Source organism: the organism of the source record quoted next (genome assembly GCF_019968985.1).
Source record: "MAG: Porospora cf. gigantea B chromosome Unknown PgB_NODE_289_length_23875_cov_120.978, whole genome shotgun sequence".
Lineage (NCBI taxonomy): Eukaryota > Apicomplexa > Conoidasida > Eugregarinorida > Porosporidae > Porospora > Porospora cf. gigantea B.
The window spans coordinates 1-23,875 of record NW_027178888.1 but is presented as its reverse complement, the minus strand read 5'-3'; the positions used below and the strand labels follow the sequence as shown (position 1 = coordinate 23,875).

Below are 23,875 nucleotides of genomic sequence, written 5' to 3'. Positions count from 1 at the left end.
TCTGTTGCTCGCGGGCACGAGGTTCAGTGATGTGAGTAGACATGTCGCCGAAATTAGCCATATTCGCCCGGCCCTATTCGATATGTCTGCTACGACAGTAAAGGTACTTTCACGTTAAAGGTGCGGCTCCATCGCCGCCATTTTCTTTCGGGCTTTTTTCTTGGGTCTCTTCTTTGGAGTGTCGTCGTCCGACGTGAAAGGTGAGGTTCGTTTCGACTGCACAGGGGGGGGAATGTTTTGGATCTCATCCAACTCCAGATCCATGTCACCGCTGTGGATATGCACCTGGAAGTCGCTCAGCAGTGACCCTTGGCTTTCGTCAGCAACGGATGCATGCGAGTGGGTAGTGAGCAGCAGTGTCGTCAGGAATAAACGGGCAACCTCTTTTCTGGACTGACCAAGGGAGATGCTTCGGAAGGTGGATCGCTGCTGGCCCTCGAAACCAGCGAGCTTCTTCTTGTAAGTAGTCACTGAGAATGGAGCTGCGACCTCCTCCTCAGCCACCCAAACGGCCACCTGTCGCTGCCATTCACCCAAACGCACAACCATTTGCTCCTGCAAGTGTCGCAACTGCTCCGCTTCGAGGTCAGTTTCCGTTGACACGCCAGTAACGGAAACCCGCTTGTCTTCCAGGGTCTCCAAGTGCCGGGACAGGACGTCGTCGAACTGAACGTCGGGCTCTTCAAAATTGTCGGTCATCTGAGTGTCAGCCTCCAGAAGCAGGTCTGCATCACCCTCTTCAGGAGTAGCCGGGTGCACGGTACTCCGCATACTGAGTGCCACTTCGTCGTCTTCGGCCCACACCGACATCCTGGCCGTGTTGGCCCGCACAGCACTAGCTGGCGCACAGCTTTCGACGGCATCCTGCTTTCTTCCCAAGACGGGGGACAGAAAGGGACACAGAACCAGAAACTCTGAAGAGAGATGGTTCATCTCACACGTCATCCCCGGGCGTCGGAGGTCAGACCAGCCTGGCACCGTCCGCACCTTGGTATGCGGTGGCTGAGGCTTGGCCGCTTCACTCAGAGTGTCCTCGTCGCCCACCAAGTTCCGGATCTCCTCTCCTTCCATGCCGCAGAAGAGTTCAAGGCACTGCGCTTTGCACGGTGTGTGACTTGCAAACGTGGGCTCTCGCCACAACGAGCGGCACAGTTCATAGAAGTTGAACGTAGTTGTTAGCTGGGCGTGCGGCGTGGTGACGTAGTATTCTGCAGGCAGCGGTTTGTGACCACGTGCTGTTTTAAGGTCTTTGCCTTTCCCTGCTGTTTCGTGAGGGTCCATGAATGCTGCTGGGTTGGTAGCCTTCTTCGCCATGGGTTCGTTGCGCCTCTTCTCTGGCGCCACCATCATGCGATTAGTTGTTGCGAGTACATCAGTTGCCGATGTGCGTCTAGAGTCAGGTTCCAGGAACGCGGACACGCGCCTGTATCGGCCAGCCCCATCAGACTCACTGTGGCATCATAGGCGTGTTCAGAGACGAAAACCGGCCGTCTCCTCTGACAGAATCCTTAAGGGCTGGCCGTTCCGAGGGCATGGTTGCCATCACCGTTGGCATGGCAGGACGTCGATCTGCGGAGTCGCGTCGCACGCCGTCCAGGCTACACCCGCTCAGGTCACCCACGTTCATCACCAAAATACCAGAAGCTACGTGGCAATGCCACAGCGTCATCCGGTTCTGCTTGGCACTAGCTTCGTCTCTTGGCAAGCAATATTCTAATCCGACCTTCACAGCGGTGTCCTGACAGTAGGACTTGTCGGGAACCGGAATCGTAGCGTCGTCACGAAAGGCGTCCCAAGTGACTCTAATCAAGTCGAGGGCCTCGTCCCGCTTCGCTTTCGCCGGCGCTCTCTTGTGCCGCGCTCTGCCTCGAGTGGGAACCTGCCCAGTGGTGGACGTCACGGTTTCCAGTGCTTCCATCGCCAGAATACGCAGGTAGTCTACCTTTTTTCCGTAGACGGCAGTGGTGTTAGAGAGTACCAGCGCAGCCTCCGCGAAGTTGAGTGTTCCCTCCTCCAGCTGGTCCACGTACTTGTCGGACTCCAACGTGTTGAGGTACTTGTCCAGCTCGGCAACAATGTCGAACTCGAATTGCTCGTAGAGGTCTCTGTTCTTTACTTGCGTCAATGCTTCCTTGGGCGGCATGCTTTTGGGAATTCGAATTTCGACATGCAACACATAAATTTTACGACTGAAGTGCCAACATTAGTTGTTGTTGCAGTGCTGGCAAGCGCGGCCCCAATACCGTCTGGAACAGGACTTGCTTCTGCTCCACGCATTGGGCGAGCAGGCGGCTCTCATCGACTCCAACCACAGCCGAGAATCTCTGCGAAGACTCAGTGCAACATTCGAAGCTACCGTCGTAATGCTCAGGGAAGTCCTCATCGTCGTCGTCGTCCCAATCCATTTTAGTGTCTTGAAGCTGCATGAGCAGATTCTCATGAGCGCTCATCGCCGCATCTTGGTCTTCGTCCAGCTCCTGCTCGCTATCCTCATCATAGTCATCCCCGTCCTTGTGTTCGACCTGCTTCATTTTTTCCGTAATGTACGTCTCAAACACGCGAGCCACTCCTTCGCAAAGCACTCCTGCGCTTTGAACCACGTTGGAGGGCATGTACGACTCCTCTAGATTTTGTAGGATGAAGCACATCGCCAGAATCGCCGTCCGCTTGGCATCCAGATTGTGGCAAACGTCGGCGGTCGTGAACACGGAGATGACTGGCTCCGTGATGCCCTTGGTCTGAAGCACCTCAAACGTTGTCTGCCCACTGTACAACATGACCATGCAGTAGAAACGGCATATCATGCTACGTGTCTTTGGGCCCAGATTGAAGTCCTTCTCCTTACAATAATCCCAAACTAAGCAAATGCTCGGTTCAACGAGTGAGTCGATCCTGCGATCATTGACGAAAGCTTCGAACACGATGGAGAGCAGCTCGATCGCGTGCCTGTGTGCCTCTCTAACGAAAGTGTTGTCCATCGTCAACATCGTACTGATGATCTTCACAGTCATCTGGCTGTACGTAGCTGTCTGCCCGTCGAGCATAGTGGCATGACCAGTGAGCCAAGTCTCCTTGTCGCGCGAGATCATGTTGTCGAAAACCGACACCATCTTAAAGAAGTAGTCCGGGGCCCACGACTCGTTGGCCTGGAGATGGGGAAACGAACCGCCACAAAGAGAGGAGTACAGGCGCTCAAAAAGAATCCACTGCGATGCGTCGATCGATGGCGTGTAGTAAGTCAGGAAGGCGCACATTTGAATGGCATCTTCGATGTACGTGATCTGCTCTGGGACCAAAATCTTGGTCAACAAAGGCATCAGTATCTCTTGCACAGCCACCCATTCTTGTTTTCGGCCGGAGTCGGCCAAGGCCTGTAGCACTGTGAGAATCGTTTGCGAGAGAGACATAGCCGTGATGTATGCCTCGTCGTCCATGTCGAGCGCCTGTCCATCAATGAGTCGTTCGAGGTGCTGGGAGAGGCAGCTCAGTAGGCGCTCTGCGAAAGCGGGTACGTGCTGCTCGTACTGATGAACCAAGGCGTCCAAAGAGGAGACGATGATTTCCGAATCAAATTCGGACAGCAGGCAAAAAATTGTTTCCATCAGCTGAGGCAGCTGTGATGTGATCAGTGGCTTAAGCTGCTCGAATCGGAAGAAGCAGGACAACGAGTTCCCCGCCTGAGCGCGCACTGGTAGCTCCTGATCAGCGCACAACTCGAATATTCTGTTGTACAGCAGTCGCAGATTTTCGAGGTTGTTAATCGGACAGGGTGCCAACTCCTCGTTTTCAGTAAAGCTGGCGATGGTGTGCAGAGCGCGGAACCGCAGCAGAGGGTCTGTTGACTGCAATTGAGGATAGACGTAATTCATGATGAAAGGCTCAATGACTAACTTCCGTTTCTGGCGGGAGAGCCGGTCAGCAATGCACCCAACCATCTGTAAAGCACCATCCACTCGGGGACAGAGAGGATTGTTGGCCACCAGCGGCTCGCCCGCACGAGCCTCGGCGAGAACAGTGTTGCAGAATTGTAAGATCTCCTCAAGCCAGTCCTTCCCACGGAGCCGGCAGATCAGCTGCAAGAACTCGCGAGCCGCCTCTCTCGGCGACTGTAAGAACTTGAGGATGTCGTTGGCCTGTCGGATGAACTCCGAAGGATCCGCAATCCACAGCTCAACGTCGGACTTCTGGTAACACATGAACTTGAAGCACACGTCAAACAGCAACGGCCGGACGTGAACTTTGAGTGCCTTGTACAGCATCGACAACTCGACACCCTTCCCGGCGATCTGCAGACACAGATTCTCCAATTTCGTTCCCAGGAATATCTCGCCTCGCTGGGACGCAGTCAACTGCCCGACAACTAACTCCAAAGAGGAGAGACTCCACTTCTTCAAGAACTGCTCCCCCATCTTCCGTTCAACGTCGTCAGCGGCTTTGGAGCTGGCGGGACACGCGAAGCGGCTAAACATTCGATGTATCGATTGGTAAGCCCATTTCTTCGTCTGGAGCAGAGATGAGAGCAGGGGCATAACCTCAATTGGCAGTGAATCGTTAGCGACTTACCTTCAAGGGTAGCACAGTTGGCCGATCATCAGACATCCCCTGCATGTAGGACACGGGCACCGGAGTCTGAATGACGAGGTGGAATACCTCCATCCAGCTATCGAACGACCTGATGATCTCGTCCCCTCTCGATAGCGCGATCTGAGTGCATGACCATTGCGCCTTCATCGCGATTTGGACGATGCGACAGGTTTGGTCGGATGCAAATATGCCTCCCGGCAACGCCTGCACATCGCGAATCAGCTCCAGCATCACGGGGAAGAATTTCTCAACGAGAGCCTCCAAGAGCACTCTATCAGTCTCCTGAATGGCGCGGTACTCATACTTCGACAGAATAGCGCAAAGCAGCTGGAGGCCGCAGACGACCTTTGTCAGGTCGTCTCGCTGAGTGATAGCGTCGAACGCTTGATTGGCGAAGGAGCCGCACGTCTCAGGGAAATCCGTGATGACGGCCAGACGGCAGCTCTCCAGCATGGTTTCCTTGACACTGGACTCGTACGGGTACATGGTCAACAGTCTGAAAGCATTCTGGTAAAAAGGAGCCTTGGCGGCATCACTGTAGTGCTCGCACTCCTCATCGGCCTTCCAGTACTTTCTGATTTCATTTTTAAGGAAAACTGCCGCCGCTAGACGCGACGCGGACGGAATTCCACCCTCCGAGGCGTCACTCATGCACTCGGGAAGGGGGAATTCGTTGGCTACGATTCCCATCAGCAGAGCGGGTGTTTCCGGCTTCAAGTGTAGCATTTTCAACATCTCTTCCGCGCCCTTCATGCTTTCACTATCGCCACTATACGTTGCTTGGAAGGCATTGCACACCCGTACAGCAGACTCTGGGAGGTTCTCCATACCGTTTGAATATTCGAGTTTTTAGTGGGGTTCCAAACAAAAACTAGTGGAGGTTATACGGTGACAGTCCCGCATACTTTTCCACCCCTTGTTCCACTTCGGCTTCCAATTCGGTCTCTTGCAACATGACTTGGTTCTTCTCGAGGGCCTTCTCGAATGCGCAACCTCGCAGCACAGCAACCGCAAAGGCCACTGCCATGAGAATGGGGCCTACTCCGCAGCTCTCGAAGAGCCCAGAGATCTCGAAGGCACCAGCGGCAACGAGCAACAATGACGACAGATTTGAAAGGAAAGAACTGTGTTCCTCGTCGTTGCACAGGTAACGCTCTAGAAGAGCAAGCGAGGGGCCCAGAATGATAACACCGATGTCGAATAGGACATTGGCGGCCGCGAAGAAGAGCCAATCCGACCCACCAGCTCGGTATGTTTCCAACCACAACTCGCTGTAGTTCTTGTCGAGCCAGATGTAGGCCACCAGCTGACAGACAGATCCGATATTGAGGAAAGCTGCTGCCACGGCCAGCATCTTCGACCCTGCAGCGAAGCCACGAGGCATCGACGCGTCGTCAGCCAGCAGCGCCTGGAAGGTGGCCAGCCACAGGGACCCAATCACACGCAAACCAATGCACGCCGCCACCAAAGGCAGATAGCATGACGATTCGAGCACGGAAGTCTTTGCCCCTTGCAGGATTGGGGAAAACACGCCACCAGATTCCACTGCGTGTACCAGGAGCAACCCGAAGCTGCCTGCAGCCAAGAACGGTACTGCAACTCGGAGAGTGTACTGCAGCAGCGACTCGTAAGGAATTACCGCGTTCAGTCCTTTACTTTTCCGCGAGGCAACAGCGCCGTCAAAACCTTCATGACGAGTCGTGTACCACATTGAATTTTTTATGTGCACACGCACCCTGTGCCTGACCTTGCTTCTCTATGGGGGATGGGCCTCGGATCTCAGCGAACTTTGTGCCACCACCATCCCCGACGCCCAGGGAAGTGGAGTCTACATTCCACGACACGTGAGCGTCGAAAGTGTCGTTCAGCCTCTGATCAACGGCATCTACGTTATGGCGGGGTTAGCCGACACTATCACGGCCTACCCTGCATCAGCGACTTACCGGCGCATTACGCCGGCGCGGCCTGCACTCTACCTCTACTACACGACCGGCGCGTTCGATAAGTCGGAGTATGGATGGGTTATCTCCAACGAGTGTTCAGACGGACCTGAGTACGTGGCAGCTTTTACCCCATCAAATGGAAGCGTGAGTCCATCTTATTTGAAAGGTCTGTTCGTGCAGACTGGAGCTATTCCGGAAGCACAACCCACTATATTGGACTCCCAACCGCCTGCATCTGCAGACTTGAGCGCTTTGGCGGCCAATTCCGTCAGCTCCAACTCTGTTCTTGGAAGCAGCCGCCCCGAGTCGAACACGAGTTCGAAGTCGAGCGCCAAATCCAGTGCGAGGTCCAGTGCCAGGTCCAGTGCCAGATCCAGTGCCAGATCCAGTGCCAGATCCAGTGCCAGATCCAGCAAGTCGAACGCGAAGTCGCATAAACCCCGATCGGTATCTTTGCTGCAGATGCCGAAATCCGGCTCATTCAAGTCGCTGGTCGCGAGCTTACAGTCTCCAAAGGACACATCCTTCAAGAGCGCAGTCAGTCAGTCCTGGATTGGTGGAAAGAAGGTCCTCAAATTCGACGGCCTGGCGATCGTTAAGGAGCTGGGTGTCCACCAATCAGCTCCTTTTGTGGAGACTAGAGGCTGCCCGTCAGAAAAGTCGGAGGCCGCCACAATGTCTGGTCTGAACGGGTCTCGTAGTATGCCTGACTGCCTCCCATGGACCGGTGACAAGCCAGGACAGCTGGACATTCAGATCACCGGGCTAGAGGGGGTCCTGGATAAGGCCATCTACAGCTGGGCAGGCATTCACAATCGAGCCCCCGTGTTCCAGTTGGTATCGGCCGGACGTCGGACAAAGCAACAGACTCGACTACTTTGGGACGCCAGGTTCCTCTGGACTCCAGACGCCGGAACGACCTGGCTGCTGACGCGACAAGTGGGCGAGGAGGGGTTGGGGCAGACGCTTGGCCGCTGGAACGGCACACATGCCATACCATGGCCGGGACAAAAAACCAGTGAACTCGAGGCTCGCTTCTGGAAGGTGCGTAAGGACGTGCTCACGGGTGACAGGTACGTGGAGCCCTTCGAGTTGGTACGGCACCCTTTCAAGGTGGAGAGCATTACACCATCTGCGCATCCAGTGCAAGTCTCAGGCGCGACTGAAAAGGAACTAAATGGAATGTACTTCAGAGTGGCGACGGGAGAAAACGGTTCAGCCTTCTACCGACAATTACAGCAAGACGGGACTCCTGGGTTTGCGCTGTTCAAAGGCATGCAAGCGACATCCAACCAACCAGCTTGGATAATAGCAGGGAAGGCATTCAGCAGCGACGGGCTGAAAGCATTTGTGACGGGCGCAAAGCACTCAGTCTTTCGGACAGTTCGAGGCTGGTTTGAGTGGTCGGACCAGCAGTGGCGGCCATCCAGTCTGACGATAAGGCAGATTGAACCTGAAGTGGAGCACTAAAAACGCTTTTCGTAAAATAGGAATAGAGTGCATGTCTTGCTGTTTGGGCGTGCAGGAGTATCTCAATCGGAAGCGGACCCGGAACGCGATCCTCAGCAGACGCGCAGCGGAGCTAGTCATGGATGGGCACTACCCCATCCGAGAGGAACCCTTACTACCCAAAACCTCTCTCAGCTCTATGTTCCTCTCCGCTGAGGATCAGAGGCGCACGATAGTCGAACTGCAGAGTGACCCCGCCACCAGTGCCCGTTGGCTAGGCACCGCGCCGGTTGTGACTCGAAAAAGGCCCCCGTCGCCCTGTGGATTTACAGAGGCTCACATAGGCTCGCTCGTGCCTGTAACGAAGAAGTCCAAGCACGAAAATTTGGTGCCGGACTACTCACCCTCTCAGAGTCCCCAGGACACCCCTCCCACAACTTGCATTCTGCCCAAACAACATCCCACAGAGGGGCCGTGGTCGAGCTCCGGTCTACAGCAGTACTTGAAGGTCATGAAGATAGGAGTCGGCGCGTACGGAGAGGTGTGGCTAGCCGAGGATCTGTACCGTAAGAGGCGTGCCGAGTGCACTCCGCTCGAAGCCTGCTTTGTTGCCATGAAGAAAATTCGCATCAGCGATGATCGCGAGGGGTTCCCAAAGCTCGCTCTCAGGGAGATTTCGCTGTTGAGACGGCTGAAGCACCCTCATATTGTGGAGCTCTTGGCGGTGCACGCCTCTCGTCCACCCATCACGGAGGTCAACTATGACCGCCAGACGCCTCCCCAGGAGGCCGCTGTCCCCCACGCCAGCGGGCCTCTGCGATTCCCCCCTCTGCACGTAGCCTCGGTATGGATGGTGATGGAGTACTGTCCCCATGATCTGTCTGGGCTCATCGAAATGAAACGGCAATCAAGAGGGGCCTCTAAGATAAGTGAGTTCTTTTCGCCGCAAGAGGTGCGGTGTTTGATGCGTGGACTGTTGAGCTCACTCGACTACATCCACCAGAGGAGTATCATACATAGAGACCTGAAAAGTGAGCGTCGCTCTTAGGATACACGCAGCTGCGAACCTCTTGATCGACGAGCAGGGGAGAATCAAGCTTGCTGACTTCGGACTTGCCAGATTCGCCGAGCCCAACCGTGGCAACTTGACAAATCGGGTCGTCACTCTGTGGTACCGGTGCCCTGAATTGCTACTGGGATCGGAAAGCTATGACGAGAAAATTGACGTCTGGAGCGCTGGGTGCATCTTCGCGGAGCTGCTGTTAAACCGGCCTCTCTTCATGGCTGAGAAGGAGCCTCAGGTGCTCCAGGCGTTGGTGGAAACCCTAGGAGCACCTAACCTGGACAACTGGCCAGAAGCGAGAACACTACCGCTTTTCGGAGTGCCCGCCATGGGAGGTCTGCTTGAGACGAGCAGTCCACCCGTAGAGCGCCTCGAGGTATTCAAGAAGAAAGTCGTTGAGCGGGCAGGTGATGCCTCCGGATTAGACCTGTTGCTCAGCTTGTTGCAGTGGTGTCCGCACAAGCGTATATCCGCAGCGGAAGCTCTCGAGCACCCTTGGATGCGGATGCAAGCATTCGGGGAGAAGCTAGTGGACCGGCTGGACATGACCAGTTTTAAAGCCCACACGCACTCTATCTCCATGAAGAAGAAGAACGCGGGCCAGTCCAAGGATCGCAGTTCAGTGCCGACAGCACACCACAACCGCATAAAAGAGAGGTGAGCCGCGTATCGGAATGCCACACAGTCGCATTATGAGCGTCCGAGCTCAGAGGCAGCTCTTCACGACCAGGTACCTCAAGAGACTCAGAGCGGCCATTCAGGCATCCGAACAAAACAAGCAGGCTCTGCTGGAGCGCATTGAAGAAATCGACCGGCAACGGAAGGATCTCAATTTGGAAATCGACAGACAGAAGGCTTCGAAGGCGAAGCAGGAGGCCGAGCGCGAGACCAATGCGCAGAGGAAGCGGCGAGAGCGCTCCCCGCCACGCAGGAGGGAACAGAGCCCTGTACGCACGAATCGATTCGACCAGGGCGACCCCCGCAAACGCAGTCACGTGATGCCCGACGAGCGCCGGTGGGACGACCGGCGAAGAGAAGATCGACGGCGGCGCAGCCCACGCCGAGATGAGCGGCGGTACTCACCGCGACGTCCAGATCGGTCTCCACGGCGGACCGTGTCTCGGCGCCCTTCAGACCTCCCTCCGTTGCCCGATCGACCGCCACCTCCAGCACCTGATTAGTGTTAAAAACAGTCTTAATGCCGTGGACGCTGCTGCCAAGCGCAGCACTTGCCGCGACACAGGCTCCGTTGCTAGGGCCTCTGTGGCTGGTGCCAGGCACCTACACCGTGGGCCGGGGCGAGTGCACAATACGGCTCGACAAGGCCTCGGTGAGTCGTCTGCACGCCAAGATTTTGTGCGACCTTCCTGCCGAGCCCTGGGCATCGACTGATGTGCGGCCCCCTGGTATCGTGCTCCAAGACGTGTCGTCTTACGGAACTAGGGTAAATGGGACTCGCCATTCGAGGTCGACGGTTCCTTTGAGGTGAGAGACTGTACTGTTCACCACAGCGACGGCGATGTCCTCGATTTCGTGGACTTTCCTCAACGGTTTACGGTGCGTTACCGACCGCTCGCGCTGACGTGCCACTTCTCTCCAGACGAGACTTTGCTGGCGGACTGTCAAGCAAAGGACTTGAGGTTGGTCTCACCAGGCCACTCTGAGTCGACAGGACAGCTACCCGGATTACTCTCCGTAGCGGCACTTCGCGCTTTCGCGGCGGGTGAGCGGGTGGTGGCGGAGTCTTTTGTGGAGTCTCTCCAACCAGCTGCCCCAGTTACAGACGTGTGAGAGCCTACACGTGGAGATACAGATCCTTCCGTGATCCCTGTGTGCCTCCCGCCCCGCCCAACAGCATTGCATGTCTGCAGTCTCCGTGGTCCGAGGTGGCCTCAAAGCTGGGCTGGCGGGCTGGATTTCCCCGCGCGTCCGATGATTTGGTCTTGTGGTTCGGGTCGGAGGAAGAGTGTCGAGACCAATTCTCTAAAACGCGTGGCACCGAATCTACTTGGTACCTCCTACGCTGCGAAGACGCCGTATTGGCTGCGATCACTCGCCTGGAGTTCCCTGCCCCTCTAAGGTCTCGCCGAGCACCCCCTGATATCCCATATCCCGTCCACAAGAAGCCACGGATGCCTGTCAGAGAGCCTGTCAGAGAGACTGTCAGAGAGACTGGGCCTGATCTCGCTCCGCAGAAACCACTTCGCCGAAAGCCGTTTAGAAAGAATCTGGGTCAACTACCCTCTCATCTGCGGTAGAATCACTATTGACCAATGAATTATAACCAAAAACTAAAACCTGCCGACAAAGAAGGGCGCACGAATGCAGTGCTCAGACTCCAAGAAAGCCTTCATGTTCGGGTGCTTGGCGACCTGTCGCATGTAGGATTTCATTTTGCGGGTGATCAGCTTCTTGTCGAAGGCTTGGATAAGCTCCATTGAGTTAAAGAAATCGACGTCGTATCGAAGAAGTTCGTCACCAAGAAGGTACTTGTGCTGCGACAGCTGAGTGTCAATGCTGGGAAGCAACTTCTCCAGCCACTCACGGACTTCTTCCGACTTCTTCGCATAGGCCTCATCGTCACCCAACGTGGGGTACACCGTCATAGCCAGGCGTAGGCCGATATCCTCAGCCACTCCCTGCCACATCTCGCCATTGGCCCGCGTCGCGATGTCCTGCGGAAGCAGGTGGGGAAGGTACTTGTGGCATATGTAGTTGCAGATTGCTGCAGTCTGAGTCAGTTTAACGTCCTTGTTGATGAGATAAGGGAGGTTGGGAGCATCCAGGCCAAGGGAAAACTTATCAGCAGCCCACTGCTCGGGGGACTGGTAGTTCTTGTAGTCGATTGTCCTGCCGGTCATGTGCAGCAGACACCTAGGAACGAAGCACTTGCCTCGGACGTTCCAGTAAGCAATGGTGATCGGCATGGTGTCAGAATTACCTTTTTGGTCCAATCCATAACAAGGTGTGGGGCTTTCAATCAAAAAATGCATCAGTTGGTCGCGCAGACAACCCATTGATGGGTTTGATGGGACGTGGATATGTTCACAATTTGGGAGCGATTACCTCGCATCCGGCAGCAAATAGAATTTAAAGCCTAAAAGGCAAGAATGGCGAACGTATGCAGTGCGGAGACTCGAGGAACGCCTTGACTTCAGGATACTCCGAGACATGTTTCATGTAGGCCTTCATGTTGGGTGTAACAAGCTTTTCGTCGAAGGCCTGAACGAATTCCATGGCGTTGAAAAAGTGCGCATCACACAGCAAGAACTCATCGCTGACGAGGTACTCTCGCTTCGACAGTTGAGTATCTATGCTGGGTGTCAGCTTCTGAAACCAGTCTCGAACCTCCTCCGACTTTTTTGCATAGGACTCATCGTCGTTGATAGTTGACATCACAGCCATGGCTACTCGCATCGAGACATCCTCAGCCACTCCCTGCCACATCTCACTTTGAGTGCTGGTCGCGATGTCCTGCGGAAGCAGGTGGGGAAGGTACTTGTGGCATATGTAGTTGCAGATTGCTGCAGTCTGAGTCAGTTTAACGTCCTTGTTGATGAGATAAGGGAGGTTGGGAGCATCCAGGCCAAGGGCGAACTTATCAGCAGCCCACTGCTCGGGGGACTGGTAGTTCTTGTAGTCGATTGTCCTGCCGGTCATGTGCAGCAGGCACCTAGGAACGAAGCACTTGCCTCGGACGTTCCAGTAAGCAATGGTGATCGACATAGTGTCAGAATTATCTTGTTTACTGTATAGCATTGCAGTGGGGCACAATCGCCAAAAGCAGGTGTCGTGCAGTGCCATTGGGCACTCCACGACACCAATACTGGTGTCTACGGGTGCCACAGACAACCACAGACAGGCCAATGTCTGATCCACCTCCTAGACGTCGTATCCGCCAAATATTAAAAAAACATTTCGAATGTCCACCGACTCCGTCCCTCCATCTGAGGAACCGCCATCAGAAGGTCAGACTGACATGACAGAAGGTCAGACTAACATGACAGCCGACGAGGCGTTCCAGGAGGCTATGAGTCTGCGCAAAGCTAAAAAAACAGAGGAGGCCTGCGACGCCTTCTCTCGGGCCCTGGAAGCGAAGTAAGCCGCAGGGGGGTTTCTTTGACGCAGAATTGAGGAGACAGGAATGGAAATGGACCCGGCTCTTGGACGATTTTACTTGTACTATGGCCACGGACTTTTAAACGTCGCTGAGAACTCATCGGCAGTCCTGGAGGCAGGTGCCGGCGAGAACACAGATGAACGGGTCGCCTGGGACGTGCTCGAGTGTGCCTCCAAATGTTTGGAGGGTGATTCGGAGGACAAGACTCTCTGCCTACTAAGGCTGGCAGACCTCCTCGTCCTTCAGGGGCGGTTGGCTGAAGCTGACGAGGACTACTCTCTCTCGCTACAAATGAGCGAGAGGCTGAATGACACCGTTGGCATTCGCAGCGCTTTGGTGTCTCGCGGGCAGACCCGTAAGATGAACGGTGATACTGCTGGAGCTGTAGCCGATTTCGAGAGAGCCTGCTCTGTGATTGAGGAGACCATGAAGAGCTCATCTGAAGACCTGAAGGCTGACCTGTCCGCTATGGTGGAGGATATCAACCTGGAGATCGACTCCTGGAAGGATGAGAAGGCAAGTGAAGCGGTAGAACCGTCACCACCGCTCAAGCGCCCTCAGGGACCAGTGACAGAGCTGACTGTAAAGAAGAAAAAGAGAACCGATGACTCCTAACTTAAGTCTTGTTTTTTCCATATGGGTCCTTTGACGTGCTCTGTTGGAGCTGTGGCTGTCACTGCAACGGTCTCCGTGTTGTTGTCCAAACACCGCAGTGCTGTACTGAAGTGGCAGCCAGAGCTGTTGTCCTTGGGGGCGGGCACGCTGCTGGGTGATGCCTTGCTCCATATCTTACCGCACCAACACGATAACGGCTACGCGTTCCACCTGGTCGTGCTGGGCATCGTGCTGTCCCAGTTACTGGAAGACGCTGCCCGTTGGATGCCTCGTTGGTCGGTCAAGCCAGTGGCTTTAAACAACCTGGTCTCTGACTTCATTCACAACGGATACGACGGCTTGGTGCTGGCTGCTGCCTGGAAGCAGGGAGTGGGTCCGGCAACCGCCGTCGCGGTTCTGGTGCATGAGTTGGCCCAAGAGATCGGTGACTTTGTCCTTCTGACGTCTGCTGGGCTTTCGAATAGGAAAGTCGTTGCCTACAACATACTCGTCTCCCTCTCGTGCCCTCTTGGTGTGGTTATGGGGTCTCGTTCCGGCTTGGACCAGGAGGGATGCAGCGGCCTGCTAGCAGTCGCCGCTGGCAACTTCCTTCACATGGCCCTAACTGAAATGCTCCCAGCCGAGTCCAAGAACTGCAAGACTCCATACCTCATTGCTGGGCTTGTCGTCATGCTCTCTCTTGCCGCGCACGAGACCCACAACCATTAGGTGTATCCTTCACGCACATGACACATCGCGAGTATTGAAACACTGTGCCGTGAGTTCAGATATTGTGGCTTCACGCCGGTTTTTAAGAGCACACATGCGTGTGCGGTTTCTAGCAGCGGTTGCGTCCGCTCGTGTAACTTTTCGTGCTCCCGACTCTTTTTGGGCTTCTACTTGTGAAAGCTATCCAGTGCAAGGGAGCCTTCCAATTCTGAGCACGGAGGTGCGAGGACGATTGGTGCCTCGACGGTCGTCGTGCGAGGAACAAGCTTGGACTGAGCCCAGGAGTCACGGGAGTTCCATAGCGCTGGTGGCCTCCTGTGGATCTGCCGCGGCCGACATCCGCAGTGTGAACCGAATCGTCCGAGGCCACCCCGACACCACGGCAGTGGTCCTGCTCGGCGCTTGGGAGGACGCCGCATTTTTGGCATTCCACTACGACGTCGTGGTCCATAGCGCGTCGTGCACGGCGCTATACGGCGCTATCGACGCCTTGCGAGACCCAAGGGTTACCGTCGAGGCCGCGCTGGATGAAGACCGCGTGTTGAACTGTGACCAGCTCGCAGGGCTGCAACGTTTGGGCTTCGCGCTGGTGCCGTTGTGGACATGTCTTCTAGCCGTGCAAGTGGTGTACTTCAGGCGGCTCCCTCCCCTAGCGTCGCTCTCCTTCATAGCCACTACGGTGTCCAAGCTGACAGAGGTAGTATTCGCCGGCTGTCTTGGCGCGTGCTGCCCTCAGTGGAATGGTCTCGTGCCTCTTCTCCTTCTCGTGCAGACAGTCGCGGCGAATTTGTTCGTCATTGCAGCGATATCCCTTGTCGTTAGTCTGGCACGCGGCAGAATCGTTCTCGACCGCACGTTTCACGAGCTAGACCTGCTGAACGCGACTCTTACTGGTTGCTTCGTGTATGTGATTGTTACCTTCCGTGAGGTCGACGCTCGAGTGGGCATTCCCACGTTGGTGGTTGCCTACGCACTCGTCTCGCTAGAGATCATGAAATGCAGCCGACAGGTCATGAGAAGCCTTGGACAGCGTTTTCGACTCCACGCCGTGAGCTCCGCCCGCAACGAAACGCTCCAGCAAGTCGTTGGGCGGTACTCTCTGTTCTACCGCTTAGTGGCGTGGTCCACAGTGGCGGATTTCGCTCTAGACATGTGCGCACAGTCGGCAGCGTTTCTCACAGACCGGCCGCTGTTGTTGAGCGGCACTAGACAAATATTGGACTTGGCGTGGTGGAGTCTGATTGTGCTCCTGTGCCTGTTCTTGTGCACGGATTCCCCGGAGATGTCGCTGCTGCTGCGTGTGCCCATTGATGGCGTGGAGTCCATACAACCGCTGTACATCACAGGGAGCACCGGGACTCATAGCCCTCGGCCCGTGTCCAAGTGGACAGTATTCTGGAGAGACGCGTGCTGTCCGGGAATTGTTCAACTGGTCCCTCCCCGCCATGTCGACGAGTACGTGCTCATCGAGAACCCGTACCAAGAGAAGCCCATGCTAGGTCACGTCCTTCCACCATACAGAGTAGAGCCCTCGTGTTGCTAACTGTGAGTTAGAATTCTAACACACCATCATCCTCGATTTTCTTCTCGCTGTACAGTCGCCGTCTTAAGTATGCCTCTGTCTTTCTAACAGCCTCTTGAATGGTCTCGACAGGCAAGTGGTCGAACACCTCCAAAATTGAAGTATCAGGGGCGCGGTATGGTACTTTGTCGTCCTTTTCACGTCCCATCTTGGCACGTCGGACTACCAGCGCTCTGGCGATACACTGAGAGCAGCACTTGCGCACAGAGCCGTTCGGAGCTCGGTACATGGATAGCGGGAGAATGCGGTGGCATTTGTTACACCGGCGCTCTGACGCACTCGCTGTCATTCTGTGTGCACACTCAAATGCGATCCTTGTGGCTCAGTTCGCTGCTGTCGGTGTGGGCTGAGGAGACGCCAGAATCAGAACAACGGATACCATTCAGCGAGGAACTGTATGGGAAAGGAATGGATGTCATAGTCGATTGGGACGAGTGTGCTGCTACGCAGGAGGATGACGCAGGGCACCTGGTGCACCTCCTTGACTGCATTGTCAACCAACACACCCACCACAACCTCGCGGACGGGGATCTGGTCCTTCTGGAATTCTGTCGGGTGCACAACATGGGGCGTGCGGCTTCTGCAAAAATACCGCCTGAGTTGGCCCACACGGAGGCCTTGGGCCTGTTAGTATCCGAGTTGCATGAAGGCCTTTTGGATGAAACTGCTGCGGCGGCAGCCTTCACATCCGTAGCCAGCCAGATGTTGGTTCATGTCCGTGGAGGTCCCGAATTCCGAAGGCGAGGCGTGGCCTTTGCATTAGTACTCACAGCCGTTATCATCGCTTTCACCGATAACGGTGGAACTTACCCCTCAGTGTTTGACGTGATCCCCAGCCTCCTGCCATTGCTGGTGGTGGATATAGTACCGACATCTCCCCTCAACGGGTTGATCATCAGGACGTTCGGGGTCCTTCCCTGTGTGCTCTCAGCGGAGGAGGCTGCGATTCGGGAACCGTATCCGATGCAGAACATCGAGAATGAGATGGCGAACGATTGGAGAGAGGCATCCAAGTCTTACAACGATCCGGTTGCGTTCTATGAGTGGGCCAATGCTGGTGGCTTCGGAGCCCACTTTATGCACGCCTGGAAGTACGCCCTGGACCACAGGACTCCGGCTTCTCGCGACGTGCAACCTGTGGCGGTTGTGGACACCGAGTGCGCTAGGAACCCTGACTACGAGTTCTACGTCATCAAAAATTGCGGCACCGCCTTTGGGGTGCAGATGCCGTGTGAGGGGTACTACGCCATTGACCGAACGTTCGAGTTCTCGTATTACGGTGACGTGAAGCTGCATGGCACTCCAGTGAGCGGCATCATAGCGTCCATCGGAAATAATGCCCTCGGTCTGATTGGCGGCTGTCCAACCTGCAAAATCCACTGCGTTCGCGCCGCGGACGACAGCGGGATTTTCACTAGCAGTGGGTTGCTGAGTGCCTATGAGCACATCCTCTCGCACGTCGACGAGCTGCCAATCAGCAATCACAGCTACGGCGGCTACAGATTCGTAGCAGCAGAGTATCTGGCGCTGAAAAGACTCACGGAGGCAGGCCACATCGTCGTAACAGCTGCGGGGAATGCTGGATGTTCAAATAGCAACCCCGCCTGCGAAAAGAACTATCCCGCTTCGTACAAGCTTCCCAGACTACTTTCTGTGGGGGCTTCGGATATTTTCGGCCAGCGAGCGTTTTTCACTAACTATGGTGACTCTGTCGATGTGTTCGCACCGGGAACCGACAACCTCGTGCTCACCAGCCATAACCCGAACAAAATCGGCCTTCAGAACGGAAGTTCCTTCAGCGCTGCCTTCGTAACCGCGGCCTTGGCGAACGGTCTTGCACTAATGCCGGAAGCGGGTTTGGACGACGCAGTCAAAGCGGTGAAGACATCAGCGACTCCAGTGAAGTTAGCAGACGGGAGCAAGATCCATTTGCTGAACGCGTACGAACTGTTGCAAGAGATGGTTGAGCAGCCTGTTGTATCACGGCAGCAGGTGGCCGGAAGCGGAAACGGTAGCGTTCGGCTTGTAGTCGCGGTGCTGACGCTACTACAGCTAGTTTTGCTGTAGCGAATTTCTAGCTTCAAATAGCGAATTCCTTCGTAGATGTCAGCATTGGAATGGTTAGTGTCGATTGGGGGGCTTTGGTACGATGTCGACCCCAGCACGTTCAAAGGGGCTCCCGTCTTAGAGAGCGTATTCGACGACAGGGAAAGCGCTGTCAAAGCAATCGAGGTCGCTGCGCGACAATACGGCTCTACGTTCAACACAGAAGCTTTGGTACGGGCGAAGGCGGACCGACACACGGAATGGTTGATGACCACTCTAACAGCGGGCACCAAGAAGGATCGCGTGGGAGCGCTGCAGGTGCTTCTAGAGGAGGGTCCGGTGTCCAACTCGCACACCTTCTCAAGGATGCTGCAGCTGTGCGACCAGCAAGACAGGCGCAAGAGCCTGGAGGCCTGCCAGAAGGTGAAGGACGTCATGGTGTCTTGCATCCTCCCCGACAGACCGCTGAGGTTTTTGAACCAGTTTCGAGAGCAATTGGAGAAGTGGGAAGCATTGACGGAGGAAACGGTTGAAATTCCCAGACCTAAGAAGAAAAGAAAGGTGGACAAGAAGAAGCAAGCAGCGCCACCCCCACCGAAGTTCCGAGTGAGCGTGACACAGGCGCATCTGGCACTCATGCACTACGAGGAGTACCTGAAAGTCACGTATGCCCTATTCGTCAAGTCCATCAGCGCGCTGACCACCAACAACCTTTCACTTATAAAGACGGCCTCCTTGAAAATTCTTTTCGACCTGCTCGTTAGAAAGCCTGAGCAAGAGGCAACTCTTCTGGACAACATAGTTCGACGTCTGGCCGACAAAGAAAAGAAGGCGTTCGCTACAGTGAAGACCGTTCTGCTGGACGTCTGCCGGGTGCACAGGGGTATGAAGCGCAACGTAATCGACGCCGTAGCGCAGGTGGGACTGAAGAATAGCTCTAGGCCTCTACTACTGATGCACGCCATCGACATCGTCTCCAGCGTGAAGCTCTTCGAGGAGGACGCGGAGGTGGCTGCGCGGGTGTGTAAACTGTACCTGGAGGTCCTCACCGTGTTGCTGGACGGCACAGAGCGCAAGGTGCAGGTGCTGACCAAGGCACAAAAGCGCCAACAGAAGCGGAAGTACAAAAAGGTGGGCCGCCCGGAGGATTCGATCAAGGGGATGGCGCTGCGCGAAGACTGCGGAAGGTTAGTTCGTATGCTGTTGATTGGCATCAAGCGAACGCTGCATCTGTTGAAGCCAGAGCAGTATGAGAGCCTGGGGCTGGTCACACACGTGGAGGGGCTCTTCAAACTCGTTAAGAATGCACCAGCATTCAAGGTCCGCTTGGTGGTGCTGGTGTTCCTTTTCGAGTTACTGTCGAAATTCCAGGTGCTTGACCGCAATTACTACGTGGTGTTGCATCAGCAGCTGTCGTTTTACGAGACGTACGTCGCATCGAACCGAGATGTAGTGTTAAGATTGCTAGCACGCATCGTTGAAGCCAACGAGAATCCGATACAAGTAGCCGCTCTGATACGTCGGGTGATTCAATTCGGTTCTCATGTGACCAACGTCGCCTTTCAGCAGGGAGTTCTGGAGTTGGTTTGCCTGGCAGCAGACAAGCACCCAGCTATAAGAAACCTGCTTCAAAAGAAGACCATTCAGAACAAGCAGCTCACCCAGCAGCTTTTGGAGGACGAGGACCAGGAGGAAGCCTTTGGGGACATCGAGGACGCCGAACTCACCGCCCTAAGAAGGCGCATTGGCAAGAAAAAGTCAGAGAAAGCGGTGCCTGTGGACAGTGAGGATGAAGACGAGATCATCGACGGGGAGGAACGGAAAGTAAAGGCGTCGTGGCAAGAAAAACAAAATCTGCCGTACGCGCCGGAGCTATGTTTTCCATCGTCGTCTCGAGCGCTGAACGGTCTTTTGTGGGAGATAGATCTGTTAGGCTGCCATTGCAACTGCGACGTCGCAGAGCTGGTTCCCCTGCTGGCAACCAGGCCTACAGGTGGATCCCTCATCGATCCGACGAAGCCTCTCAGCGGTGGGAAAACCGAGTTGCTGGAGATTTCTTTGTCTGAGAAGGAGAAACGGCACCGCGCGGGCGAAAGGTCGGAGGTTCATTCAGACAGCGAGCCAGACGACGAGCAAATCGACAACTTCCTTGACAACTTTTTCGCTAAAGAGATGGGTATGGACGATATGGAAAACATGTTGGATGGATTCTCCGACGAGGAGGAGCCGGAGGACAACGAGGAAGCCGTTGGCGAAGGGGAAGTTTGGGGAGAGGAGTCCTCTGAGGAGATCTGCGGCTACTCAGAAATGTCAGAAGAGGAGTTAACGGATTCCGAGTGATTCAAATCACACTACGCACCCAGTCAGCCAGAAAACTAAACTGATCCCGCTTGAAGGTCTCCGTCCGCCCTGAGAGTTCCTTTTGCAGGTCGGCCAGCTGCCGCTCTTGTCTCTTCCTCAGAGCAGTCACCTCGACTTCGTGGGCTGAGTGACACTGTTGGAGGGTGCTCACCACGCAAAGCGGCCTCCTTCTTTCGGCCGAATGCTCTTTCCTTCTCTTTTACCTGTTGCAACACTGTTTTCTGAGTCTGGTCCAACTGTACAATCATGTTCTTGGCAGTCTTGAGAAGCTGCTGAATTCGTCTCTCTGCCTGTGTGACTTTGGTAGTCCTCGCTGCCGCTGTTTTCTTAGACCGCTTCAAACTTCGCTTATCTTTGGCCAAGTTGTGTTGAATCACTCGCGTTACGGTCGAGCGTGCAGCATCCAGCTCCTGATTCGTGCGCTTCTGACGCTCGTCGCGCTTCTTGGCCACGAACGTGCTGATGATATCATCGATCTCCATTACAGGTTTCTGTCACGAACACTACAACGACACACCTCCAAGACAGTTGTCGAACGAAGCCGACTCTAGCGCCTGAATGGACTCGAAGCGAAGGCCGTCAGGGTTGTCGTCGAAGATTCGCTGGAGTTGTTCGTGCTCCACAGCCGAACATAAACTGTAGGACTTGCCGGGCTTCCCAGCGCGTGCGGTTCGACCAGCGCGATGAATGTACATCTCTGCAGAGGCTGGCAATGTGAAGTTCACGACGACACCCAAGTCGACGACGTCAAGCCCGCGTGCCGCCACGTCCGAAGCCACCAGCACGTTGATCTTGCCATCACGAAATCCAGCGATGATCTCCATTCGACGCTGCTGCAGAAAGGCTGCGGAGAACTCCCGACACACCACAGGCAGTCCGTTGCTCTTAATCAGCTGGCTGAGTGCGTGCGCCACAGCTGCCACAGTCTCCTTAGACCGGCAGAACACAGCGACCTTCGCGCCGGGCACCTTGGCCTCCTCGCGTACGATGTGCCATAGAACCTTTAGCTTCTCTTCATCAACGTCTCCGTTCTTGGTGCGGCAGGTGCATAGGACATAGTACTGCTCCAAGGACTCGGGAGTCGCGTAAGAACCACTCGCCTCCGCCAACACAAAGTGTGGATTCACCAGGCCTACGCGCTTGTAGACCGATGGGTCTCGGGATAGCGTCGCAGAGAAGAGCAGCAGGCGCAGAGGGCTTCGCGGTCGCGTGCATCTAAATTTCGGCAAAGGCAAGTAAGCGGAGGTGGATTGGGGTTGGGGATTCGGGGCCACTTGAATTGCGCGAATGCCCTCAATAACGCGGGTGAATTCGTGATCACCCGCAAAAAGGGCATCCACCTCATCCAACACGAAGAATTCTACGGTTCGCCAATTGTAGATCTCCGATTGGCGTTCACTACGGCAAAAATGCTCGATCAAGCGACCAGGGGTAGCGACCATCACGTCGAGGGGTCTCGCATCCAGACCTTCTATCTCCCCCGCCCACGTTGCCTCTCCATGATAGCATCTGCAATGGACGTCCAGGTTGAATGACTGGAACACGGCGAAAATCTGCTGCGCAAGCTCTCTAGTGGGCGCCACGACCACGGCCCTCAGAGAGGCTACGAGCCACGAGGTCAGGATACTGTTTAAGATTGGCACGGCGTAGCACAGCGTCTTGCCCTGGCCGGTCGGCGCTGACACACAAACGTCCCGGTGTCCTGCTCGAGTCATGATTGCGGGAATAGCTGCCGACTGCACAGGAAACAGCTGCTCGATGCCCAATCCGCTGACAACTGCTCGCTCTAGATCGGCGTGGAGACCCAGAGCCTTCACGGGCGTCCGGAGGCTCCTATCGAACACAGTGTGAGACCCGACCCAGTTCTGTGTCCGCCTGGGGAGGTTCAGACTCGTGTAAGGTGTAGGCTCGAGATCAACGTACTCGTCCACCTCTTCAACCGACAGCATAATCGCGAATTATGGATCTGCCGACGCTGCTCTTCGAAGACCGGATCGCGGTGAAGTCGGTTGACACGTCCAAGTTCGAGAGGGTCGCCCGGATAAAGGGCAAAACGTCTGCGTTCGAGGCCGACGTTTCGCTGGACGTCAACACTGACCTCTTCCCGGTGCAGGAGAAGCAGGTTATCACAATAGCGATAGCTGATCAAATCTGCGCCATCCCCAACAAGACCGGCATAGACGTGCTGACGCACAAGTTGCCGTCCCTTCTGGAACAGTATGACTACGTCATGCACGGCCGCGTTTTTCGGGTCGAGAACAAGTCTGGCATGAGTCGAACGCTTTACGCATCCTTCGGAGGATTGTTGCTGTCGATTCAGTCAGACGCGCAAACCATCGCTGGCATTTCGATCGACCAACGCATCTACATTTTGTTGAGTTCTGTGTGAATCATCTCATACGAACAGAATAGTCTCCGGACTGGGTGATGTAGCGAACCCAAGGCAAGGCCTGGTAGCACGATTTCTCAATGATCTTGAGGTACTTCACCAGAATGCCACTTACAGTCAGGTAGGGAATCTCGAAGTTCACACGTACCGACCGACTGAAGAAGTTGTCTCGTGTGGCGTCGGAGACAGACGGCAGGCCGAAGGTGGCGAACAGGTGGTACTCCTTCTGCCCTTGAAACCGCTTGATAGTCCAGATCATCTGTTGCTTGTCGGGGGCGTACTTCACGGACCCCACTTCTGCTCGAAAGCTGGGGCTATCAACGTCGTGGGGTACAGGAACTAGAATCTCGACGTTGCTGGCCACGGAACGCGACGCAAAAGAACTGTTCGCTTGCACCGAAAAGTTGACGCGAGTTGAGGATACCTCCGACACCTCAGTCTCTACCATTATCATCGGCTTCTGCTCAGTAGTCTTGCTCCTAACTCGGTACGACATCAGCTCAAACTCCCCGTCAGGCGGCACAAATACGATGGCACCGTCGTTGTAGAAGTCACGCAGCCGTACGCACTGGTGGAACTTTACGTCTTCCAAGTCCACGCTCTTGCCGATTGTCAAGGTGCCCGACGACTCCTCGCTGCCCTTGTCGTTGAGACCCAAACGGAGCTCCGGCATCCCTGATAGAAAGCTCTTCATGGCCAAGCGTCCGTTTACCTCGTGAAACATTATGTCTCCGTTCTTTGAAATCTGAATGTGCCGTCCTCCAGCGCCTCACAATGACGCTGACACTTTCAACGATGTCTAAGAAAACCTCGTTCTTCTTGTGCTGTACGCCATCGGACCTCCAGGACACCACACCGGTCACCGCTGAAGGCACCGATGGCTGTCTGTGACCGGTGAGCACTGCAGGCAACAACCCGTTGTCTGCCTTAATGTACTCCCTTAAAATCTTGGGGTCCGTTGTTTGGGGGTAACCAAAGTCCAGGATCTCATCAAGGAGTCCGTGCGTGACGACGA

The 23,875-nt window shown here is 55.3% G+C and overlaps 16 protein-coding genes across 26 annotated transcripts; 8 read left to right on the top strand and 8 right to left on the bottom strand.

Annotated features, from left to right (window-relative positions):
• Window positions 1-114: 114 nt before the first annotated feature.
• Window positions 115-2,143, bottom strand: KVP17_005040 (uncharacterized protein; the record flags this gene model as incomplete). 3 transcript variants are annotated; one of them, XM_068514770.1, is made up of 2 exons in its annotated part: window positions 115-1,423; window positions 1,452-2,143. In XM_068514770.1, 2 exons carry the CDS (start codon window positions 2,141-2,143, stop codon window positions 115-117), a joined length of 2,001 nt encoding a protein of 666 aa, XP_068375857.1. The 3 variants fall into 3 exon arrangements, with proteins under 3 accessions (XP_068375857.1, XP_068375858.1, XP_068375856.1); XM_068514771.1 differs by lacking the exon at window positions 1,452-2,143 and having other exon boundaries at window positions 115-1,350; XM_068514769.1 differs by lacking the exon at window positions 115-1,423 and having other exon boundaries at window positions 1,448-2,143.
• A 40-nt stretch (window positions 2,144-2,183) lies between these two features.
• On the bottom strand, window positions 2,184-5,412 carry KVP17_005041 (uncharacterized protein; the record flags this gene model as incomplete). 2 transcript variants are annotated; one of them, XM_068514773.1, is made up of 2 exons in its annotated part: window positions 2,184-4,532; window positions 4,564-5,412. In XM_068514773.1, 2 exons carry the CDS (start codon window positions 5,410-5,412, stop codon window positions 2,184-2,186), a joined length of 3,198 nt encoding a protein of 1,065 aa, XP_068375860.1. The 2 variants fall into 2 exon arrangements, with proteins under 2 accessions (XP_068375860.1, XP_068375859.1); XM_068514772.1 differs by having other exon boundaries at window positions 2,184-4,502.
• A 43-nt stretch (window positions 5,413-5,455) lies between these two features.
• On the bottom strand, window positions 5,456-6,295 carry KVP17_005047 (uncharacterized protein; the record flags this gene model as incomplete). The annotated part of the gene is made up of 1 exon (XM_068514783.1): window positions 5,456-6,295. One exon carries the CDS (start codon window positions 6,293-6,295, stop codon window positions 5,456-5,458), a length of 840 nt encoding a protein of 279 aa, XP_068375870.1.
• Window positions 6,296-6,305: 10 nt separating this feature from the next.
• KVP17_005049 (uncharacterized protein) lies at window positions 6,306-7,997 on the top strand (the record flags this gene model as incomplete). Of its 2 annotated transcripts, none has more annotated exons than XM_068514786.1 (1): window positions 6,306-7,997. In XM_068514786.1, the coding sequence occupies one exon, from the start codon at window positions 6,306-6,308 to the stop codon at window positions 7,995-7,997; it is 1,692 nt and encodes a 563-aa protein (XP_068375873.1). The 2 variants fall into 2 exon arrangements, with proteins under 2 accessions (XP_068375873.1, XP_068375872.1); XM_068514785.1 differs by having other exon boundaries at window positions 6,477-7,997.
• Window positions 7,998-8,028: 31 nt separating this feature from the next.
• On the top strand, window positions 8,029-11,297 carry KVP17_005043 (uncharacterized protein; the record flags this gene model as incomplete). 4 transcript variants are annotated; one of them, XM_068514777.1, is made up of 6 exons in its annotated part: window positions 8,029-9,007; window positions 9,036-9,696; window positions 9,725-10,128; window positions 10,233-10,524; window positions 10,551-10,826; window positions 10,853-11,297. In XM_068514777.1, the coding sequence occupies 6 exons, from the start codon at window positions 8,029-8,031 to the stop codon at window positions 11,295-11,297; spliced, it is 3,057 nt and encodes a 1,018-aa protein (XP_068375864.1). The 4 variants fall into 4 exon arrangements, with proteins under 4 accessions (XP_068375864.1, XP_068375865.1, XP_068375862.1 ...); XM_068514778.1 differs by lacking the exons at window positions 9,725-10,128; window positions 10,233-10,524; window positions 10,551-10,826; window positions 10,853-11,297 and having other exon boundaries at window positions 9,036-9,700; XM_068514776.1 differs by lacking the exons at window positions 8,029-9,007; window positions 9,036-9,696; window positions 9,725-10,128; window positions 10,853-11,297 and having other exon boundaries at window positions 10,238-10,524; window positions 10,551-10,830.
• Window positions 11,298-11,330: 33 nt separating this feature from the next.
• KVP17_005038 (uncharacterized protein) lies at window positions 11,331-11,966 on the bottom strand (the record flags this gene model as incomplete). The annotated part of the gene is made up of 1 exon (XM_068514765.1): window positions 11,331-11,966. The coding sequence occupies one exon, from the start codon at window positions 11,964-11,966 to the stop codon at window positions 11,331-11,333; it is 636 nt and encodes a 211-aa protein (XP_068375852.1).
• Window positions 11,967-12,129: 163 nt separating this feature from the next.
• KVP17_005050 (uncharacterized protein) lies at window positions 12,130-12,765 on the bottom strand (the record flags this gene model as incomplete). The annotated part of the gene is made up of 1 exon (XM_068514787.1): window positions 12,130-12,765. The coding sequence occupies one exon, from the start codon at window positions 12,763-12,765 to the stop codon at window positions 12,130-12,132; it is 636 nt and encodes a 211-aa protein (XP_068375874.1).
• Window positions 12,766-12,961: 196 nt separating this feature from the next.
• On the top strand, window positions 12,962-13,774 carry KVP17_005046 (uncharacterized protein; the record flags this gene model as incomplete). Its single annotated transcript, XM_068514782.1, has 2 exons — window positions 12,962-13,137; window positions 13,168-13,774. 2 exons carry the CDS (start codon window positions 12,962-12,964, stop codon window positions 13,772-13,774), a joined length of 783 nt encoding a protein of 260 aa, XP_068375869.1.
• Window positions 13,775-13,795: 21 nt separating this feature from the next.
• Window positions 13,796-14,482, top strand: KVP17_005051 (uncharacterized protein; the record flags this gene model as incomplete). Its single annotated transcript, XM_068514788.1, has 1 exon — window positions 13,796-14,482. One exon carries the CDS (start codon window positions 13,796-13,798, stop codon window positions 14,480-14,482), a length of 687 nt encoding a protein of 228 aa, XP_068375875.1.
• Window positions 14,483-14,576: 94 nt separating this feature from the next.
• Window positions 14,577-16,025, top strand: KVP17_005052 (uncharacterized protein; the record flags this gene model as incomplete). The annotated part of the gene is made up of 1 exon (XM_068514789.1): window positions 14,577-16,025. The coding sequence occupies one exon, from the start codon at window positions 14,577-14,579 to the stop codon at window positions 16,023-16,025; it is 1,449 nt and encodes a 482-aa protein (XP_068375876.1).
• A 7-nt stretch (window positions 16,026-16,032) lies between these two features.
• KVP17_005042 (uncharacterized protein) lies at window positions 16,033-16,293 on the bottom strand (the record flags this gene model as incomplete). Its single annotated transcript, XM_068514774.1, has 1 exon — window positions 16,033-16,293. The coding sequence occupies one exon, from the start codon at window positions 16,291-16,293 to the stop codon at window positions 16,033-16,035; it is 261 nt and encodes an 86-aa protein (XP_068375861.1).
• A 77-nt stretch (window positions 16,294-16,370) lies between these two features.
• On the top strand, window positions 16,371-18,131 carry KVP17_005045 (uncharacterized protein; the record flags this gene model as incomplete). Its single annotated transcript, XM_068514781.1, has 1 exon — window positions 16,371-18,131. The coding sequence occupies one exon, from the start codon at window positions 16,371-16,373 to the stop codon at window positions 18,129-18,131; it is 1,761 nt and encodes a 586-aa protein (XP_068375868.1).
• A 36-nt stretch (window positions 18,132-18,167) lies between these two features.
• KVP17_005048 (uncharacterized protein) lies at window positions 18,168-20,450 on the top strand (the record flags this gene model as incomplete). Its single annotated transcript, XM_068514784.1, has 1 exon — window positions 18,168-20,450. One exon carries the CDS (start codon window positions 18,168-18,170, stop codon window positions 20,448-20,450), a length of 2,283 nt encoding a protein of 760 aa, XP_068375871.1.
• A 1-nt stretch (window position 20,451) lies between these two features.
• On the bottom strand, window positions 20,452-22,420 carry KVP17_005039 (uncharacterized protein; the record flags this gene model as incomplete). Of its 3 annotated transcripts, XM_068514766.1 has the most annotated exons (3): window positions 20,452-20,594; window positions 20,623-20,962; window positions 20,987-22,186. In XM_068514766.1, 3 exons carry the CDS (start codon window positions 22,184-22,186, stop codon window positions 20,452-20,454), a joined length of 1,683 nt encoding a protein of 560 aa, XP_068375853.1. The 3 variants fall into 3 exon arrangements, with proteins under 3 accessions (XP_068375853.1, XP_068375855.1, XP_068375854.1); XM_068514768.1 differs by lacking the exon at window positions 20,987-22,186 and having other exon boundaries at window positions 20,486-20,953; XM_068514767.1 differs by lacking the exons at window positions 20,452-20,594; window positions 20,623-20,962 and having other exon boundaries at window positions 20,975-22,420.
• Window positions 22,421-22,431: 11 nt separating this feature from the next.
• On the top strand, window positions 22,432-22,860 carry KVP17_005053 (uncharacterized protein; the record flags this gene model as incomplete). The annotated part of the gene is made up of 1 exon (XM_068514790.1): window positions 22,432-22,860. One exon carries the CDS (start codon window positions 22,432-22,434, stop codon window positions 22,858-22,860), a length of 429 nt encoding a protein of 142 aa, XP_068375877.1.
• A 1-nt stretch (window position 22,861) lies between these two features.
• KVP17_005044 (uncharacterized protein) lies at window positions 22,862-23,875 on the bottom strand (the record flags this gene model as incomplete). Of its 2 annotated transcripts, XM_068514780.1 has the most annotated exons (2): window positions 22,862-23,605; window positions 23,634-23,875. In XM_068514780.1, coding segments are annotated over 2 exons (986 nt in total), but the record flags the coding sequence as incomplete, so codon positions are not given. The 2 variants fall into 2 exon arrangements, with proteins under 2 accessions (XP_068375867.1, XP_068375866.1); XM_068514779.1 differs by lacking the exon at window positions 23,634-23,875 and having other exon boundaries at window positions 22,862-23,554.